This window comes from Mus caroli, chromosome 1 (genome assembly GCF_900094665.2).
Source record: "Mus caroli chromosome 1, CAROLI_EIJ_v1.1, whole genome shotgun sequence".
In the NCBI taxonomy this organism is placed as follows: Eukaryota; Metazoa; Chordata; class Mammalia; order Rodentia; family Muridae; genus Mus; species Mus caroli.
In genome coordinates, this window is record NC_034570.1 from 80,649,013 (window position 1) to 80,667,837 (window position 18,825).

The 18,825-nt window shown below is 41.8% G+C and overlaps 1 protein-coding gene and 1 pseudogene across 2 annotated transcripts in view; both read left to right on the forward strand.

The window, feature by feature from the left end:
* LOC110283898 (UDP-glucuronosyltransferase 1-6) overlaps positions 1-18,825 on the forward strand; it is a 124,380-nt gene that overhangs the window by 65,518 nt on the left and 40,037 nt on the right. Inside the window, exon 1 of one of the 2 annotated variants that reach the window (XM_021149689.2) lies at positions 12,916-13,826. The exons of the other annotated variant lie outside the window; for it this stretch is intronic. Within the exon in view, the coding sequence (XP_021005348.1) occupies positions 12,975-13,826 (852 nt within the window). The 5' untranslated portion in view covers positions 12,916-12,974. Of the gene's footprint in view, positions 1-12,915; positions 13,827-18,825 lie in introns of those variants that run through there. 2 annotated transcript variants of the gene reach the window in all.
* On the forward strand, positions 9-3,655 carry LOC115031497 (annotated as a pseudogene).

Consider the following 18,825-nt stretch of genomic DNA (forward strand, 5'->3'; position numbering starts at 1 on the left):
CTTCAGAGTGGATGTGGAGGCCAGGCAGTAATGGAGGCCTGGAGGGAAATTAAAATGCTACCGCCCCTCATAGAGCTGTCTAATAGTTTCTTAGCAGTGAGCACTAGAACTTCCTCCTGAGCGAGCAGCCTTAATCCTGGTTGAAGGACTTGAGATCAATTCCTGAGAAGACCCTGCATGTGGTGCTGATGGCAGCACTGTTCCAAGTAGCCACAAGGTGGAAGCAACCCTGCAGATGCTGCAGTGCCATGGGAGACAGAGCCATTGCTCTGTGGAGAAGGTCCCCGGGCTACTGAGGGGCATCACAGCAGAGCTCTCTGCTTCTCCATAGAATATGTCTGCCTATGACTTTGGGTGCATCAGAGGGGATTTTGTAAGGAGGTTGAGGGTTGCCTTCCTTTAAGTCCCCGCATTGCTCTGTGAAGATGGTTGTCAGTCTAGCGTCAGCAAGGCAGATGAAAGAGTGTTTGAAAATGGAACAAGAATCCCACTGTGTGCACACAGACAGCAGCCCTGCTCTCTGGCAGAGTTGATTCTCTGTCTCTTGGGAGGAGGGCAGGTTCAGGACCCTTCCCTTGAGGCTTGAAAGCAGAGGGAATAAATCCCTTTGGAGCACAGTGTGGTAACCTGCAGAAAGTATCCAGATTTTGCTTTGAGACCAATCCTAGAAATATAAGCTTCTTTGAAACTTGTTTCCATTTGTATAAGCATTTGGACTCCTTAGGGTCTAGTATATTTCCTCACAACAATTTCTAAGCTCACATTGTGTGATTATGCTCACAAAAAAGCTCTCAAAAACAAGTATGTTTGTTTTCTTAATAATTCATGCTCATTTATTAACATTCTCCCAAGTCAATCTGTGTCTATGACTGTTTGAAGGTACATGCCCCCCTGAGTGGGTAGATATTCCTTTCGACTACGTGTCCTCTGCTGTGTTAAGTGAGCACAGATCTCAGCAGCTGGATTGTCTTGGGCTGTGCTTCTCCCATGGCTCCTGCAGCCTTTCCAACCTCCCTTCCTCTATGTCTGCTCCTGTCCTCTGGCTTTGCCCAGGCAATGAAACTGCTGGTGGTGCCTTTGGGTGGGAGCCAGTGGTTCACCATGCAGATGGTTGTGGAGAAACTCATTCACAGTGGGCATGAGGTTGTGGTAGTCATCCCAGAGGTGAGTTGGCAGCTGGGGAAATCTCTGAATTATACAATGAAAACATATTCAGTTTTTCACACTCTTGAGGATTTTTACTAGGAGTTCACTGAATCTCAATGGAAAATCCAAGAAGAGGGAAAACTTCTTCTACTGAAGAGTCTAGCCAAAGGTTTCTTTGAACTATTATTTTCACGCTGTAGGAGTTTGTTTAACGACAAGAAGTTAGTGGAGTACTTGAAGCAGACTTCTTTTAATGCTGTGGTTTTGGATCCTTTTAATGTCTTTGGCTTAATTGTAGTCAAATGTTTCTTTCTCCCGTCCATGGTCTTTAGCAGGGGAATATTTTGTCACTATCTTGAAGATGGGACCCAGTGTCCCAGTCCTCCCTCTTTTGTCCCCAGAGCTCTCTTGAAATACACAGACACCATGAGTTTCAAGAAGAGTGTGGAACCTTCTTGTCTACATGGGGGAGAGTGCATTTTGTCATACTTTTTTCAAAAGTGCTGCAGATATTGCCTCTGATGTTCTCTAGACCCCAGTGGCTATGACAGACCTCTTCTGCCCAGTGACCATTTGGTTGTTAGGCACACACTTTGTCTTGGAGTTCCCCAGACTGGTGATACCCAATGTGATCTACATTGTTGTTAGGATCAACTGCCACCAGGGAAAGTCACTTTCCAAGGTACACCATCTTTCCTTTAGCACATGAAGAGCTCGGCTTTGGATGATGAAGTTATTCCTTGCTGGACGGTGGTTTGGCATTTATGTTCTTCTTTTTCAGTTCTTTTGATGGATTTCTTTTAAACATTCACACTTAACTGTGCATTTGTGCAGCTGATAAATCTTGCTTAAGGATGTGTGTGTACCACTGACATTCTCGTTTATAATCACCAGCCTGCGCTGCTTTTGACAAAAGAGTGAGAGACACGGTAAGAAATGAAGGGTCACTTTGCTCATTCTTGTCTCCTCTCCCTCTTTCTGTGGAGCTGCTTCAGCCTCTGGCATCTGTTTCCTTAGCCAGTTGGGCCATTCGCATTTCATCCATGGGAAATTATACACTCACATCTTTAACCAAAGTTAGCAACAACCCTGTCTCATTCGGGGATAGTAACACTCAGACTTTCATGTATGTGCTGCATGCTTTTTAGGGTTGTTTGTTTGTTTCTTTGTTCCTTNTTGATTCTTTTCTGGCTGTTTTCTTTTGATCTACATGGTTTTTATTTGTGGAAGTCTAAATTGGTTTACTTGCCCTTTTGCTTTGAATGGTAACTTTTCTAAAAATATTTTAGATTTCACCATGATTGGCTTTCTGTGAATCTCAAATATCTGAATGGTTTCATCACTTATGCTGTGTGGGTGTTTAAATTCCTGTAATGGTGATTATATTTTTTGATCACTTGTTTGTTTTTTTTTTTAACATTTTCAAACAGAATAGAATTACATCATGACTCCCCTCCTATCTTCTCTCCAACCCTACCTGTGTTTTCCCAGTCTCAAACTGATAGCCTCTTCTTCCTTGCTAACTATTTTTCTCCGTGCACGCATGCACGTGTGTGTGTGTGTGTGTGTGTTTCACAAAAGTGCAGGTATAGGCTGCTGAGTCTGTTTTTGTTGTTTGTGTGTATTTGGTATCAGGGCTGAACACTTGGTATTGGACAGTCAATAAAGGACTCGTGCCTAGGAGAGGCCAACTCTCCCAGTAGCCTGTAGTTCTTTGCCTAGGGGTGAGACCTTGAGAAATTCTCCCCCTTCCACATTGATCTTGCCTTTGTTCTGGTTTCACTTATACAGGAGAGGCAGGTTCACCACCGACTTCCTGGTGTTCTGACTCTTATCTTCTTTGTGGCCCCTCTTTCACAATGTAGAGGAGCTGTGATGTCGATGCACCCATCCAGGGAGAGTCTCTTCACTGTCTGTGGCATGACTGTGCAGGTGGCGGGGTGGGTTGGGGAGGTGGCAAGCCTCCCTTCATGCCTTGGAAGCAGAGGCAGCTTGCCTTTTCCTGAGCAGAGTCTAGTCGCCTGAAGAAATTGGACTGATTTTGCTTTGAAACCAGTTCCCGAAGTGCAAGCACTTCTGAAATTCACTTTCCTCTACCTGGGTGACACACATTTCTTCAGTTGCACAGACACCTACTACTTGGTGTCTCACACATTTCTTCACAATGGTTTGTAAATTGCCCTATGGCACATTGTCCATCTCCATCCAGTACTAACAGTTTAACCTTTTCTTATCATGTAAACATATAAGTAGGTATCCCAATGAGAACTGCTCATTTCTTATTTCCCTTCTCGGTACCTACTGTCTGAGAGAGTTCCCTGATGGCTTGTGAGTCCATGCCCTCCACAAGGGAAGGTTTGATCCTGGACTTTCCCTCCAGGATGAATCAGAGCAGCAAAGACCCAAGGCTGGATTGCCTAGGGCCTTGCTCCTCCCACAGCTCCTGGAGGGTTTCCAGCCTTCCTCTCTCTCTGTCTCTCTCTGTCTCTCTCTGTCTCTTCTCTCTCTCTCTCTCTCTCTCTCTCTCTCTCTCTCTCTCTCTCTCTCTCTGTGTGTGTGTGTGTGTTTATGTGTTTGCTGCTGGCCTCTGGCTTTGCCCAGGCAGTCAGGTTGATGCTGGTGCCCATAGATGACTATCACTGGTTTACCATGCAGAGAAAACAGCCACAGAGGGCATGAGGTGGTGGGAGTCATACCAGAGGTGAGTTGGCACCTGGTACAATCTCTGAATTCTATGGTAAAGTCTTAGTCAATGTCTCACACNCAGGAGGATCTGGACCACAGATTGAAGATTTTTATTGACAGGAAAAGACAGAGTAAGATAATAACTTTCTCTATTAATGACTTTATCAAATGGTGTTTTTGAATCTTTCTTCACACATGGAAGGAATTTGTCTAGTGACAACATGCTAGTGAGTACTTGAAGCAGAGATCATTTGCTGCTGTGTTTCCCCATCCTTTTGCTATGTATGGCTTAACTCAGCTAAGTACTTTTCACCATGATCCATGGCCTTCAACAGGGAACTCTTTTGCCACCATCTTAAAGAGGGTGCTCAATGATTTTGCCATGTTCATTACATTCACAGAGCCCTTTTGGGATTCACTGATACCATGACTTTCAAAGAATGAGTGGGGTACCCTCTCTGCTACATGTGGGAGTGTGCATTTTGCCCTTGTTTTTTCTATCCTGCCCTAGAACTTGCCTCTGAAGTCTCAGATACCTGTCACAGTGCCTGACCTCTTCAGCCAAGTGTTCATTTGGGTGTTAAACACTGCTGTAGTGTTGTAGTTTCCCAGACCTGTGATGCGTAACATAGTCTTCATTGATGGTGTCAACTGTCATCAGGGAAAGCCATTGTCCTAGCTATATTATCTTTCCTTCATGGAGAATGATCTGGATTGATGGGATTCCCTCATGAATCCTTGCCTAGAATGTGTGAGGCCTGAGTTTAACTCCAATAGCCCTACTTGTACTGCATGGCTAGTTTTATGTCAATTTGACATAAGCTCAGATCACTTCCAAAAGGGTCTCTCAATTAAGAAAATCTCTGCAAGAGATTTGCTTGCAGGCAATCTGTGGTGCATTTTCTTAATTAGTCCTTGATTTCGGAGTCCCAAATTCATTGTTGGTGCATCTGTAAGTAGGTTGTCCTGGGGTATGGTGTATAAGAAACAGGCTATCCCATAAGCAGCATTCCTCCCTGGTCTCTGCTTCAGTTCCTGCCTTCGTGTTCCTGCCCTGCCTTTTCTTAGCAATAGACTATAAGCAAGTAAGACAAAATGAAACCTTTCCTCCCCAAGTTGCTTTTGATCATTGTCTTAGTTAGGGTTTCCATTGATGTGAAGGCACAACATGACCACAGCAATGCTTATTAAAAAACAAAACAACAACAACAACAACAAAACCCCACTGAATTTGGGGGTGGCTTACAGTTTCAGAGGTTCAGTCCATTATCATCATGGTAGAAAGCATGGTGGCATGCAGGCAGACATGGTGCTAGAGAAGGACCCAAGGGATTTACATCTTGGTCCACAGGCAGCAGAAGGTGACTGTGAGCCACACTGGGCATAATTTAAGCATATTTATATTTATTCAAAGCCTGCCTCCATAGTGACACACCTACTGCTAATCAAGCCACACTCTACAGTCAAGCATTCAAAGATATAAGTCTGTGGGGCCACACCTATCCAAACCACTGCAGTCAGGGTGTTTTTCAATACAGCAATAGAAATCTTAACTAAAACACCCATGAATCAGGCTCTCGACATTGAGAAAGAAGAAATTTTGATTTTAACTGCTCTTTTCATGTACATTCACCACAATTAGGATTTCTGGTTCACTGAACTACTTTGTGGTTGTGGGCATGAAGATTTTTATAAATCTGTCCTCACTGATATACAGTTACCCATCATATTTCAGCTGCTTTCTTATTACTGTTCTGAAAAAGTAATAGTAAAAACCATAATAAGGGGTGAGGATTTCCTTGCTGTGAATCCTGAGCTATTCCTTATGGGAGCATAATTCTAGCACAAGTGTTGCATGCATGCACATGTCTAACGTAAACAATCCTTGCACCTGAAATTACTGGAGGATCCTGTGCCAGACTCGGCATAATATTCTTTATTTTTCCTTTCTTGATTTTCTAGTAAGCCCTAGGTTTTATCCCAGGTACTTCTTGACATTCCTCATTTAAATGATTGTATAAATGTTTCTATTTTAGTGACATCAAAGATCTGTTCAACCAGCAAGTGTGGAGAGAGATTTCTCAGCTTTTGCTTTTAAAATCAGGCTGTGCTAAGTGCTATCAGGTGCTTTCCCTACATTCAGCATTTCCGCACACTAGCTCTTTCCCACAGGCTAGTGTTCTAGGGAGCAAGGTGGGTGGGTTGGGAAATATACACAGCTCATATATTTTACAGTGTTTGAGAAACTAATTTCAAGCCTCCATACTAACATAAATAGATCATGGGAGTTTGGTCTTTTCATATTTTTGCCAAATATTGAGAGTATCCATATTTTAAAATCTGTTGATTTTCTGGGGGAACATCCTGCTGATTGGCATCCTTTTTCATTGCTTGTGTTTCTGGACATGTGAGCCACCAGTGTCATCTTTACTTTAGTGAGTTACATATGCACATTCTATAGCCAAGGCAGGGATGTTTAATAATGAGCACTGTAAGCATCTTGAGCATTAGGTGTCCCGACACCTAGCGTTTTTGTATGGCCTACAGTATTCCTTGTGGCTCTTCATCTGTTCCCATGTGGAATTTTCACTTCGCAGGAATCAAATCAATGAAATTTATCTTTGGTAACATTTATATTTTAGTTTTTTTAAATTTTGTTACAAGCCTAGCACATACATACATTTTCTCCATGCTAGAGTTAAAATGTTTAATTCTTTCTTGGTCAGCAAACTTATTTATCTCTTTTGGTAAGAAATTTTCAAAGGGCATAGCATAAAGAATACATTGTGTGTGACTTCTCCAAGGAGAGCCCCCCTTTTTTTTTTTTTTTTTTTTGGTTTTTCAAGACAGGGTTTCTCTTTGTAGCCCTGGCTGTCCTAGAACTCACTCTGTAGACCAGGCTGGCCTCAAACTCAGAAATTCACCTGCCTCTGCCTCCCAAGAGCTGGGATTACAGGCATGCACCACCACCGCCCATCAAGGAGAGCCTTAATCTCACTTACTGTTAGGTCCATTATTCCTCTCTAAACTAAAATGCTTATTTAAATTCCCGAATTCCTTACGTCTGCTCATTTGTGTGCCTTATCCCAGACCCTATCCTGATTGAGCAGCTTTAGAGTGGGTTAGTGTCTGGAAGGCATTCTCCCCAGTTGTTCTCCTGGTTTTCATAATTTTCTTGTAGAGCTCCAATATACACTTTCCTTCCCAAACTTTAAAATGGTTTTGTTTGATTCTAAAACCACCAACCAACCAAGCAACCAACCAACCAACCAACCAACCAAAACAAAACCTGAGCCTACCACTAGACCCTGTTAATATTTCATTAAATATCTTTTTCTCTAATTTGAGAAACATTAGCAGGATCTTACCTTGATATATTCCTGTTTAGAACCAGTCTGCCTTTTTTCTGCTTCTGATCTTGCTTAAAATCTGTTGATAAAGATTTGTTAACTACATTATGTGCATTTTTAAAATTACAATTTCCTCCCTGGTATTTTATTGACTTGGGAGAAATTATAGTACAAATGAGGGATTTCCTTTTCTGGTTTAAGGTAATGGTTACTGGTAAAGCACTGCTTTGGTTTTGCTTATGCATCTTGTATATAGCCACTCCTGATCTTTGATTAGTTATAGAAAAGTTTGTGTATACTGTCATATGCACAGAGTTTTCTCTCCTGAAACTATTCTCTTGCAAGAACACATAGCTCTAAAATATTATGGAATAACATTGTGGGTTCAGGCTTATTTAAATTGCGATCCAATCACTTGCAAGTACAAATGCCTTGATGAAGTTGATGGTAACATTCTTGGCGAGTACATCGTACCTAATCTCTGGTGTCGTATCTCAGTGCATAGCTTGGTTAGGGATGGGTTGTGCTTTGCTGACTGTGGTTCTGGCCACTTCTAAGGTCCAGCAGACCTTGTAACTGAGCCACATTTTCTCACAAATTGGCATATTTTCATGTGAAAAGAAACTTCTTAGACTCAGTGAAATAATGTTCCTTCTACAAAGTAGAGGACTACAGATTTATCTGTGTCAAGGTGAGGAATGGGGGCAGCGGGAAGGCTCAGGGGTAAGTGCTGTTCTAGAGGATCTGGTGCAATTCTCTACACACACACACAGGGGCTCATCCTCTGCAGCCACAGTCCTAGAGGGNCTGATGCCCTTCTTCTGGTCTCTAAGGGCAATGGGCACACACGGATTGCACAATATAAGTAAATTGTAAAGCATGAGGTGTGTCTTTCTGTTCTTGGGGAAGTCACGCAAGGGAGTAGTAGCAGATGGCAGGACCTTAAGAGCATGAGTCAGCTAGCTCAGAGATTTTCCTCCCCTTTACTCCCCATCAGTAAACTGCCAAGCACAAACCAGGCCATGCATGCACCCTTGCCCTCTTTCCCAGGGTGGGGCCAGAAACTCTGAACAATAGTGATATTGGAGTAGCTCATTGCATCACTCCAATGTTTACAGATATTAAAGCTGTATATAATTTTATATCTATATACCTAGAAAATCTAATGAACTGCTTGTGGACGTTGTACATCGTGGTGCGCACTAGGCTCCGCACCACGATGTACAACGTCCACAAGCAGCTTATTACCAGTTGGAACTTTTTCTGGATATATGCCCAGGAGAAGTATTGCTGGATCTTCTGGTAGTATTATGTCCAATTTTCTGAGGAACCTCCAGACTGATTTCCAGAGTGGTTGTATAAGCTTGCAATCCCATCAGCAGTGGAGGAGTGTTCCTCTTTCTCCACATCCTCGCCAGCATCTGCTGTCATCTGAATTTTTTATCTTAGCCATTTTGACTGGTGTGAGGAGGAATCTCAAGGTTGTTTTGATTTGCATTTCCCTGATGATTAAGGATGTTGAACATTTTTTCAGGTGCTTCTCAGCCATTCGGTATTCCTCAGGTGAGAATTCTTTGTTCAGTTCTGAGCCCCATTTTTAATGGGGTTATTTGAATTTCTGGAGCCCAGCTTCTTGAGCTCTTTGTATATATTGGATATTAGTCCCCTATCTGATTTAGGATTGGTAAAAATCCTTTCCCAATCTTTTGGTGGCCTTTTTGTCTTATTGACAGTGTCTTTTGCCTTACAGAAGCTTTGCAATTTTATGAGGTCCCATTTGTCAATTCTTGATCTTACAGCACAAGCCATTGGTGTTCTGTTCAGGAATTTTTCCCCTGTGCCCATATCTTAAAGGCTTTTGCTCAGTTTCTCCTCTATTAATTTCAGTGTCTCTGGTCTTATATGGAGGTCTTTGATCCACTTAGACTTGAGCTTTGTACAAGGAGATAAAAATGGATCAATTTATATTCTTCTTCATGATAACTGCCAGTTGTGCAAGCACCATTTGTTGAAAATGCTGTCTTTTTTTTCCACTGGATCTTTTTAGCTCCCTTGTCAAAGACCAAGTGACCATAGGTGTGTGGGATTCATTTCTGGGTCTTCAATTCTATTCCACCTGTCTGTCACTGTACCAGTACCATGCAGTTTTTTTTTTTTTTTTATAACGATTGCTCTGTAGTACAGCTTAATGTCAGGCATGGTGGTTGCACCAGAGGTTCTTTTATTGTTGAGAATAATTTTTGCTATCCTAGGTTTTTTATTTTTCCACATGAATTTGCAAATTGCCCTTTCTATATCAGTGAAGAATTGAGTTGGAAAGGTTAATAAATTTTTATAGTCAATTGCTGTTTAACATCTACTACCCAATTTTTTAAATAAACCTTGAAAGTGTAAATTTAAACTATTTTAATTCTTTTTAATTAAGGCTTTCTTTACCATATACCAAAGCCCACTTCCAATGAAACACACGCAGCCATATGAAATTTTATTTTGGGGAAAGTTTTTTTTTAAAGATAGCTTTTATTTATTTTTAAAAAATATTTAATTATATGAGTATGCTGCAGCTTGTCTTCAGACACACACTAGAGGAGTGTATCAGATCCCATTACAGATGGTTGTGGGCCACCAGGTGGTTGCTTGAAATTGAACTCAGGACCTCTGGCAGAGTAGTCAGTGCTCTTAACTGCTGAGCCATCTCTCCAACCTGTTGTGAAAGTTTTTATCTATCATGACACTATTATGTAATTTTGTAAATACTTTATGAAGTAAAGCGCTTGTTTTCCCAATCATAAGGTCATGGCTAGTGACCCCATCTCAAGGGATGCTTTCTTACCCATTTTTCTCACTTAATATCTTAGCCTAGGCTATCAGAAACATGTCTTAAATAAGAAAAGGAATAAAAGAAAATTAAGCAGATAAATTACCATAAGAATTATGGCTCAGTATTTTGTTCAGGCCAAGAGTTGTACAATTGGGTCCAGGAGGCCTCTTTCTTTTGAAGTTTTCCCCTGAGTCTGTGGAACTTGCCACACAGATTCTACTGGGGTTGGTGTGGCATGTGTGTGCCCATGTACTCCTGCCTGTGTGTGCATGTGCATATGTACGTGTGTGCTCATGCTTGTGAGTGTGTGTGCTCATGCTTATGTGTTTGTGCATTTGTGTATGAGTGTGTGTATGTGTATGTGTGTGTGCACACATGTGTTCATTCCTGTGTGTGCATTTGCATATGTACGTGTGTGCTCATGCTTGTGAGTGTGTGTGCTCATGCTGGTGTGTGCTTGTAAACAGAGGTAGATAATTTTAGTTTCTTTCAAAGCTACAGGGGTTGCAACTACTGTCCTTTGCTTAGGCAGCAACCTCGGTTGGCAAACCTCATAGAAGGCTGGCCATAACTGCACTCTGAGGTTTGTACCGTGTGGGGATATGGGTGGGGGTTAAGGCCTAACTTGTGTGTCCCGAGAAACTACACTGAAGTCAGTGGTCAGCACCTTTGAAATTGAGCTTGATTGCACAGTCATTGCAGATGGACTTAGTGAAGATGAGATCCTTAGGATGGGTTACACCCTATAAGATTGGCATCCTTTATAGATATAGCCACATAGGCCCAAAGACCCCTAGCACAAGGCAAAGATTAAGAATTCTGAGGATGAGAGGGCTCCGTGTTGCTTTGAAAATCAAATATGTCCTCTGTTAAATTAGTACTTCTCTCTTGCTGTGAACAAATTTGGCAGGAAAGTGTCAAAGCATTGACAGCCATTTCTCCACAACCTCCCAAGGTCCAGGTCTGCTGTCATCCCCAGAGCTCCCTCCAGGTTTTCTTTCAACAACAGCAAAGACCCACTGGAGAGGAGGTGGTTCACTAGTGGAGATGAAGATAAGAAACCTAGTATCTCCAGGAAGGTTAATAGGATGGACACAGTTGGCTGCTTGTTTAAATGTGGTCTAATGAGGGCAAGGAAGGCCCAGGGTGTGTGAGAGGGACAGTTTTAAAGAGATATCAACAGACATAGTGGAAAACTAAAAACAAGCAACACCAAAGAAAATGGTAGAATGAGGGAGACAGTGATAGGACAGAAGTGAGGGAGGAGAGGGGAAGAGGGAAGAGAAGGAAAGAAGAAAGGAGGGCAGAAGAGGGGGAAGGAGATGGAGAAATGGAAATAAATAGGAAAGGTCAGAGAGGATATATTATCGCAAATAAAGTAAGTTCCCATGCAGTATTCCACATCAGTGTCAAAATAGCCGCAGATGTAGCTAATAATTTAGGTAATACCACATCAGAGGAGTGACATCATTTATTTATTTATTTATTTATTTATTTATTTATTTACTACCCGGTGATGAATGACTTTTAAATCTCTCAAATTGTTTTGCATATATATTTTTATCGTCCTCTCATTAGTGGGCTTTTAAACATCTCAGATATCATTTGCATATGATATACTTACTCATTTAATGATTACAGCTTAGTGATTTTGGGGTTGTTGTTGTTCTAGTTTCCTGCCTGTTGCTGTGATAAAACAAGCTGACCAGAAGCAGATTAGAGAAGGGAAGGATTTCTTTGGCTTACTCTTGCAGGTGGCAGCTTGAGTGGAGTCAGGACAAGAACTCAAGCAGGGAGGGGCAGGCAGACCCCCTGTGAAGAAGCTGCTTGCTGCCTCACTCAGGCTCAGGCTGAAGTAGTTTTCTCACACAGCTGAGGCCACCTGCCCAGGGAGCAGTGTGTTCACANTGAGCCCAGCACCCCCACAGCAACTGAGCATCAAGAATATCTCCCATAAGCAAGTCCATAGACCAGTCTGCCCTAAGTGATCCCTCAGTGGAGAGACTCCCTTCTCAGGTGAATTTAGGTTGTGTCACGTCTGTAGTTAAAAACTACCAACTAGGCTGGGCATGGTGGCGCACGCCTTTGATCCCAGCACTTGGGAGGCAGAGGCAGGCAGATTTCTGAGTTCAAGGCCAGCCTGGTCTACAGAGTGAGGTCCAGGACAGCCAGGGCTACACAGAGAAACCCTGTCTTGATAAAACAAAACAAAACAAAACAAAAAAACAAAAACTACCAACTAGTTAAATTTATGTATAATATTTTTATGTTCATATTGGTCGGCAGTCACGACAATTCCTGTTCATTCCCAAAGATATCTCTTAACCCTAACCCTGGACAGCCTTTACCCCACGACAATTCCTATTCATTTCAAATGACATCCCATAACCCATAATCCCATCCCATAACACTGGATAACCTTTACCCTGCCATCTCCATGGACTTACCTATCCTGGAAGTTTAAAATAGAATTTGAGATCTTTTGTGCCAAGCTGACTCAGCAATGTTTTTTATCTGAAAATATAGTGAGTGCTCCTTGTGGATGGGGAGGGAGACTTTAGAGAGTTACCCAATAGGGTGACAGTCTGAAATGTTACATTGTAAATCCAAATACCAGGCAATGCTCAGAGCTCAGGCCAGCCTGTTAGAATGTGGTTAGCAGAGAATGAGGCCATGGAATGAAATGGGTGTACACAGCCTTGTTTTTTTTTTAATGGAGAAGAGCCAGATATCAACTATGATGTCTTCTAAAGAGAGAGTTCTGTCAGCTTTCTAGGAGAGAAACAAGATCAGGAATATGTTGGCTGAAATCAGGATTGATCGGGTACCAAGGGTAGATTTATCCTTTAATAATTAATGTCTGGGAGCTAGGGCCACCCAATGGCGTGACAAGGTTGGATGCGAAATTAGAGGAGTAGGAGTCATGCCCTGGTGAGGAAACCTGACTCTTCTGCGCATCCACTGAGGTGACTATGGGACTCCGTGTGCCCCTGCAAGGATTAGTGGGGCTGCTCCTGCTGTGTGCCCTGCCTTGGACTGAAGGTGAGAAGGTGCTAGTGTTTCCTGTGGGGGGAAGCCACTGGCTGAGCATGAGGGATGTTGTGAGAGAGCTCCACGCCCAAGGTCACCAGACTGTGGTTCTGGCTCCAGAGGTGACTGTGCACATCAAAGAAGAGGACTTCTTCACTTTCAAAGCCTATGCCCTTTCCTATACAAGACAAGAATTGGAAGAAATGATGGAAAACCTTAAAGTGTTTTTTGACACAGGAAACTATATGAAGAAACTCTTTAAAACATCTGAGGTTATGAGAAACATGTCAACAGTTCTCTTAAAGACTTGTACAAATATATTGCACAATGAGTCCCTGCTCCACCACCTGAATTCCAGCTCCTTTGATGTAGTCTTTACAGATCCCGTGTTTCCCTGTGGGGCATTGTTGGCCAAGTACTTAGGTATTCCTGCTGTGTTCTTTCTACGATACATCCCCTGTGGCATAGAATATGAGGCCACACAGTGTCCAAGCCCTTCCTCTTATATTCCGAACCTATTCACAAGGCTTTCCGACCACATGGACTTCCTGCAAAGGGTCCAGAACATGCTGTACCATCTGGTCCTGAAGTACATTTGCCATTTATCGATCACTCCCTATGAAAGCCTGGCCTCTGAGCTTTTTCAGAGAGAAGTGTCCTCAGTGGAGCTTTTCAGCCATGCGTCCGTGTGGCTGTTCCGAGGGGACTTTGTACTCGACTACCCCAGGCCCATCATGCCTAACATGGTCTTCATTGGGGGCATAAACTGTGTTACCAAGAAGCCCCTCTCTCAGGTCTGTATTTTTAAGCAATCAGTATTCTATGCAGAATATATTTTCTAATACTGACTTTCCTTCTGGTCTTTAAAAGGATTCTTCCCCCTTTTCTCATATCTTCATAACATAAACTATTTTATTTGGGTCCTTCTGTTTTTATTTTATGTGTGTGGGATTTTGCCTGTATGCCATGTATATTTGTATACCACATGCATACAGTGACCATGGAGGCCAGAAGAAAACATTGAATCCCCTAGAACTAGAATTACAAATGGCTGTGAGCCATCATGTGTGTCCTTGGAACTCAGTTCCTCTGGAAGAGCAGCCATCTCTCCAGCCTCAGATTCTTCTATTTTTCTTTGGCCATTGGTAGGACTGGTGGCTGTGGTGAGGGTCTGTAATGGACTGAAGTGAGGGGTGGGCTCTACTGAGTCTATCCATGTGGCAGTTTATTATTTTCCTGAGAGTGAGATTTCCAAACTGGGGCAGGAACAGAGATAATGAGCTGCTGACCTATTAAGATGAGTTCAACGTAAGTATTTCTAGGTGAGGACAAAGGAACTTCAAATTGCCATTGTTAGTTCTATGGGCATTTCTACCATTTCCTAGTGTCCCCTTCAATATCTTTCTTCAGTGTTAAACAAAACAAAACAACTTCACTGTAGAGTTCTCTTCTGGCCATGGTGAACTTTAGTCTAAAGTATTTATTTTCTGAGGCAATTGCTACTGGGGTTGTGTTCTAGATTCCTTTCACAATGTGTCAGCCACTGGTGATTAGGAAGACAACTGTTAATTTCATATTCTACCACTTTGAAGAAAGTGTTTCTCAGCTCTAGGATTTTCAGGGGGAGTCTTTTTTTTTCTCAATTTAAAATCCTTTATTACATTTGTTTGTGTATATGTGTGTCATAGTACAACTTGGGTCCTTGGCTCGAACTCAGGTCAGCAGGCTTGGTGGCAAGCTCAGGTGGAGTTTTTATGGTCACTTTTGTGTGCTGCTGTGTCATATGCAAATATGCAAATGAGGATGCTTGGATGCCTTTTTAAAAAATGATTTATTTATTTATTATGTGTAAGTACACTGTAGCTGTCTTCAGGCACCCCAGAAGAGGGCATCAGATCTCATTATGGATGGCATGTGGTTGCTGGGATTTGAACTCAGGACCTTTGGAAGAACAGTCAGTGCTCTTAACCGCTGAACTATCTCTCCAGCCTGGATGCCTTTGTTTGTTTGTTTGTTTGTTTTTCTTTTTGTTTCATGCTATTTCTCTTCCTTTGTTTTGTTCTAACAAGAACCCTGGTACTAGATTCGTTGAGTGGACAGAATGGACACCTTGATTTTAGTGGAGGTGCTTTGAATTTTTTCCCATTTCCTAAATGTCGGCTACAGTTCTGATTTTATTTATTTACGTAGATTTATTTATTTACATAGATTTTATTATGTTATGATGTGTCCTTTCAATTTGTATTGTCTACAGGGCTTCTTGCATTAATGGATCCTAGGTTTTGCTGAAAGCCTTTTCTGTGTCTATTGGGATGACCTGTGAGCTCAGTCCTTCAGTCTACTTTACTGCTATTCTGCACTGACTGATTTGCCTGTGTTGAACCAACGTTACACCTCTAATATAAAACCAACTTGATCATGAGTGACTTTTCTGATGTGCTCTTGAATTTGTCGAGTATTTGATTGAGAAGTTCACCTGTTCTCATCAGGGAGATTGGTTCGTGGCTTGTTTTGTTTTTTCCTCATATGTTTATGTGGTTTGTGAATCAAGGTAATGATAGCTTAATAAAGAAGCATCTATATAAAGTGTTCTTTCCTTGTCAATTTCTGTGGAGTCGTTTGAAAAGCATTGGTGTTAGTTCTTTGAAAGCCTGGTAAAATTCAGCAGTTCCCCATGTGGACCCGGAGGTGCTGAGTTTGGAGGGCTTAAGTTCCTGCTTTGATTTCCTATTTCCTAGTTCAGAAAGCACCAGATGAACTCTCCTGGGGTACTAGCTTGTGCCAGCGTGTTTTGATCCTTTTACATGTGTGCAGAGGATTAAGAAATGTATTTTTTTAGGTCAGTTTTATTTTCAATTCCGTTTAATGTCTTATGCACTTTTCTTAGAAATCCATGGAAGGTGGGATACTCTGTGCTGGACTGTCCCAAGGTGAGCATGCCAAAAATGGTCTGAATGTGGGGCAAGGACTGTGTTAAAAGCATGGACTTCTCAGATAAGAAGTGTCACATCCAGTCAGCTTCTCCTTGTCCCTGAGTGAAAATGGGGAGATGTGTACACTTAAGTAGAATGTCGGTTTTTTTCTCCAGCCTGTGCCACTGTTGTAGAACCTAAGCTGGGGCTGACCACCATGCTAATATGCCACTAACCACCATGGAACCTTGAGGCTCTCCATTAAGCATTTCGAGCCCTGCCTTCTGACATCTTAACAGTGATCAAATGGCTCCTCATCTTTTATGTGTGGCTGAAAGCCATCATTTTGAATTCATTTTGATTTTTCATCTATTCAAAATATAATTACACAATTTCTTTCCATTCCCTTTCCTTACTCCAACTCTTCCCACACCCCACTTCCTCTCGTGCTCTCAATTTCCTGATTTCCTTTTCTTTAATTACTTACACACACACACACACACACACACACACACACACACATGCATAATTATATAAATACAATCTACTAAGTCCACTTGGTGTTGCATGGACATTATTTCAGGGCTGGTAGTTTGGTGGTGAATAACCAGTTTGGGGGCTCCTTGGGGGAAGACTATTTCCCCCACTCTCAGCATCCCTTAGTTGCCTGTAGTTCTTTGTATACAAGTGGGATTCCTCGAGACATCCCCCATCAACATCAGCAGATGTAGCATTTTTTTTTCTTGTTCAGGTCAAGGTTAGGAAGCGACATTGCTGGGGTGTCGTTGGTGAAGCTTTCCTGTCATTTCTCAGAGACAATTTTACAACAGATTTTTGGGGGGCGGTCCTCTGGCTCTTAAGTCTCTCTATCCCTTCTTCTGGCATGTCCCCTGAGCTTTCAGTGTAGTCACTGTATTGTAGCTCTCTCTATCCATTGAAGCTGGGCACTTCCTGATCAGTTGTTGTGATCTGCATTGTGGCTCTCTATAATGGTCTCCATCTGTTGCAAAGAGAAACTTCTTTAGTGAGAGTGAGGTGCTATGTCGGCCTGCTTGTCTAAAGAGAAGTACTTAGAATGTTAGAATTCATTTAGGAAATATTCTGGTTTGGTGGTAGTAGGCACTCCTCTGAGCTCAAAGACCTCACTAACCTCTTGTTGTTGACTGGGTTTCTAGTACCAGGTATGCTTTCCCTCCTGTTGAGTGCATCATTAATCCAATTAGAGAACTGTTGTTATCACCTGATACAAGTGTCACTCTTGCACTTTTAGGGAAATCTTGTCATGTTAGTCATTGTGATTCGAAGGCAGCACAGCTGGATATGACTTTTGCTACACAGCACTCCCCTGCCCCCATGGCCCCTATCCCTTGGCAGTTTATTTAGCACCTTCCAGAACTATTAAAGTTAGTCCTTAGGGAGGGTCTTTCTGTTATATCCAGTTTTTACACTCCAAGTCCTGTATCCAAATAGCATGGTATCTTCAGCAATAGGGACCTACCTTCAACCTCTGTGAGGCAACTAACGGCAACACCAAGAGCCTGTAGTGTTTGGGAGTCTATTCTGACCAAGGACTCAAAAGGTAGGTGCTGGGTTTTTTGTTTTGTTTTGTTTGGTTTGGTTTTTTTGTTTTTTGTTTTTATAAGATATAGTCTGTGGCTTTTGGAAGCATTTTTAACCCATGGCTGAACTTTATTTAAACTATATGTGTATAGGTATGCACACATATACACTTAATTGTATTGTATGTAATTTTGGGTAAGTAAAGAATAATATGATTCCTTATGGCTTCCAAACATCTTTAGTGCTACGTTTCCCAGCTCCTCCCCTCTCCTTCTGTATCAGCCTTTTTTATCCTCCCTAACTAAGGCCCCTCCATTTTTTCCCAATTTTCTTTTCATATCATTTGTTCTCTGCTATTGCTCCCTGCTCTCCCACCCACAAGAGACCTTTTACTTTCCTGGTTTCAGTGGTTATTCTACCTTATATACTCCTGACATCTGAAGATTTGGAGCTAGGAACCACATATGGGAGATAACATGTGACTTTTGTCTTTGTAGCCTCAGTATGTTTTCTAGTTCCATCCTTTTACCTGCAAATTCCACAATTCCATTTTTCTTTATGGCTTTCGTTGTGTTCATGTACCACATTTCCATTGTACATTGGCCTGACATCTATGTTGATAGCCAAATGACTCTAAACTATTTATGAGTGTTTGAAAATCATATTTTATTTCATTTAAGGCAGAGTCTTGTTATTTAGCTCTGGATGATCTGGAACTCACTATGTAGTCCAGACTGTCAAAGACTGGCCAGCCTCTGCCTCCATAGTGCTGAACTTAAAGGCGTGCCCATCCACACCCAGCTTTTTATTTAAACCCAAAGCACCATTAATGTTCTTAACATCCTTCACTATGAAGTTGTAAAATAAAGTATAGTTAAAAATGATTCAGAGTAAGTATATACCTTATACAACATTTCTAGCAAAATGTAAAGTGGAAGATTGGCAGCTTGTGTGGCAAACACATTTCCTCCTGTCAAGAACAAATGAGCAACCAAAATTTCTCAACATCTTTAAAGACATAAAATTAAGACAGCTATAATTAATATCTGTTGTGTGCCTGCCTTTTCACAATTCTAGTCTAGAGTTATGTTTCTGACTCAGCTGAGCTGCACAGCACCCATGACTTACTTTATAGGTAAAATATTTCTTCTGATGTGGCATTTGAGTGAGCCTTGTGTGCTTTTGAGAGCAAACAAACACTGGAACTTTACAATGAGAAGAAATACCAACATTGTCCAGAAATGATCTCCCATAGCTGTTTACTGCAGTCTTAGGTGGACCAGTGGTGTACTTTGTTTTTTTGTTTTTTTTTTTTTTTTTT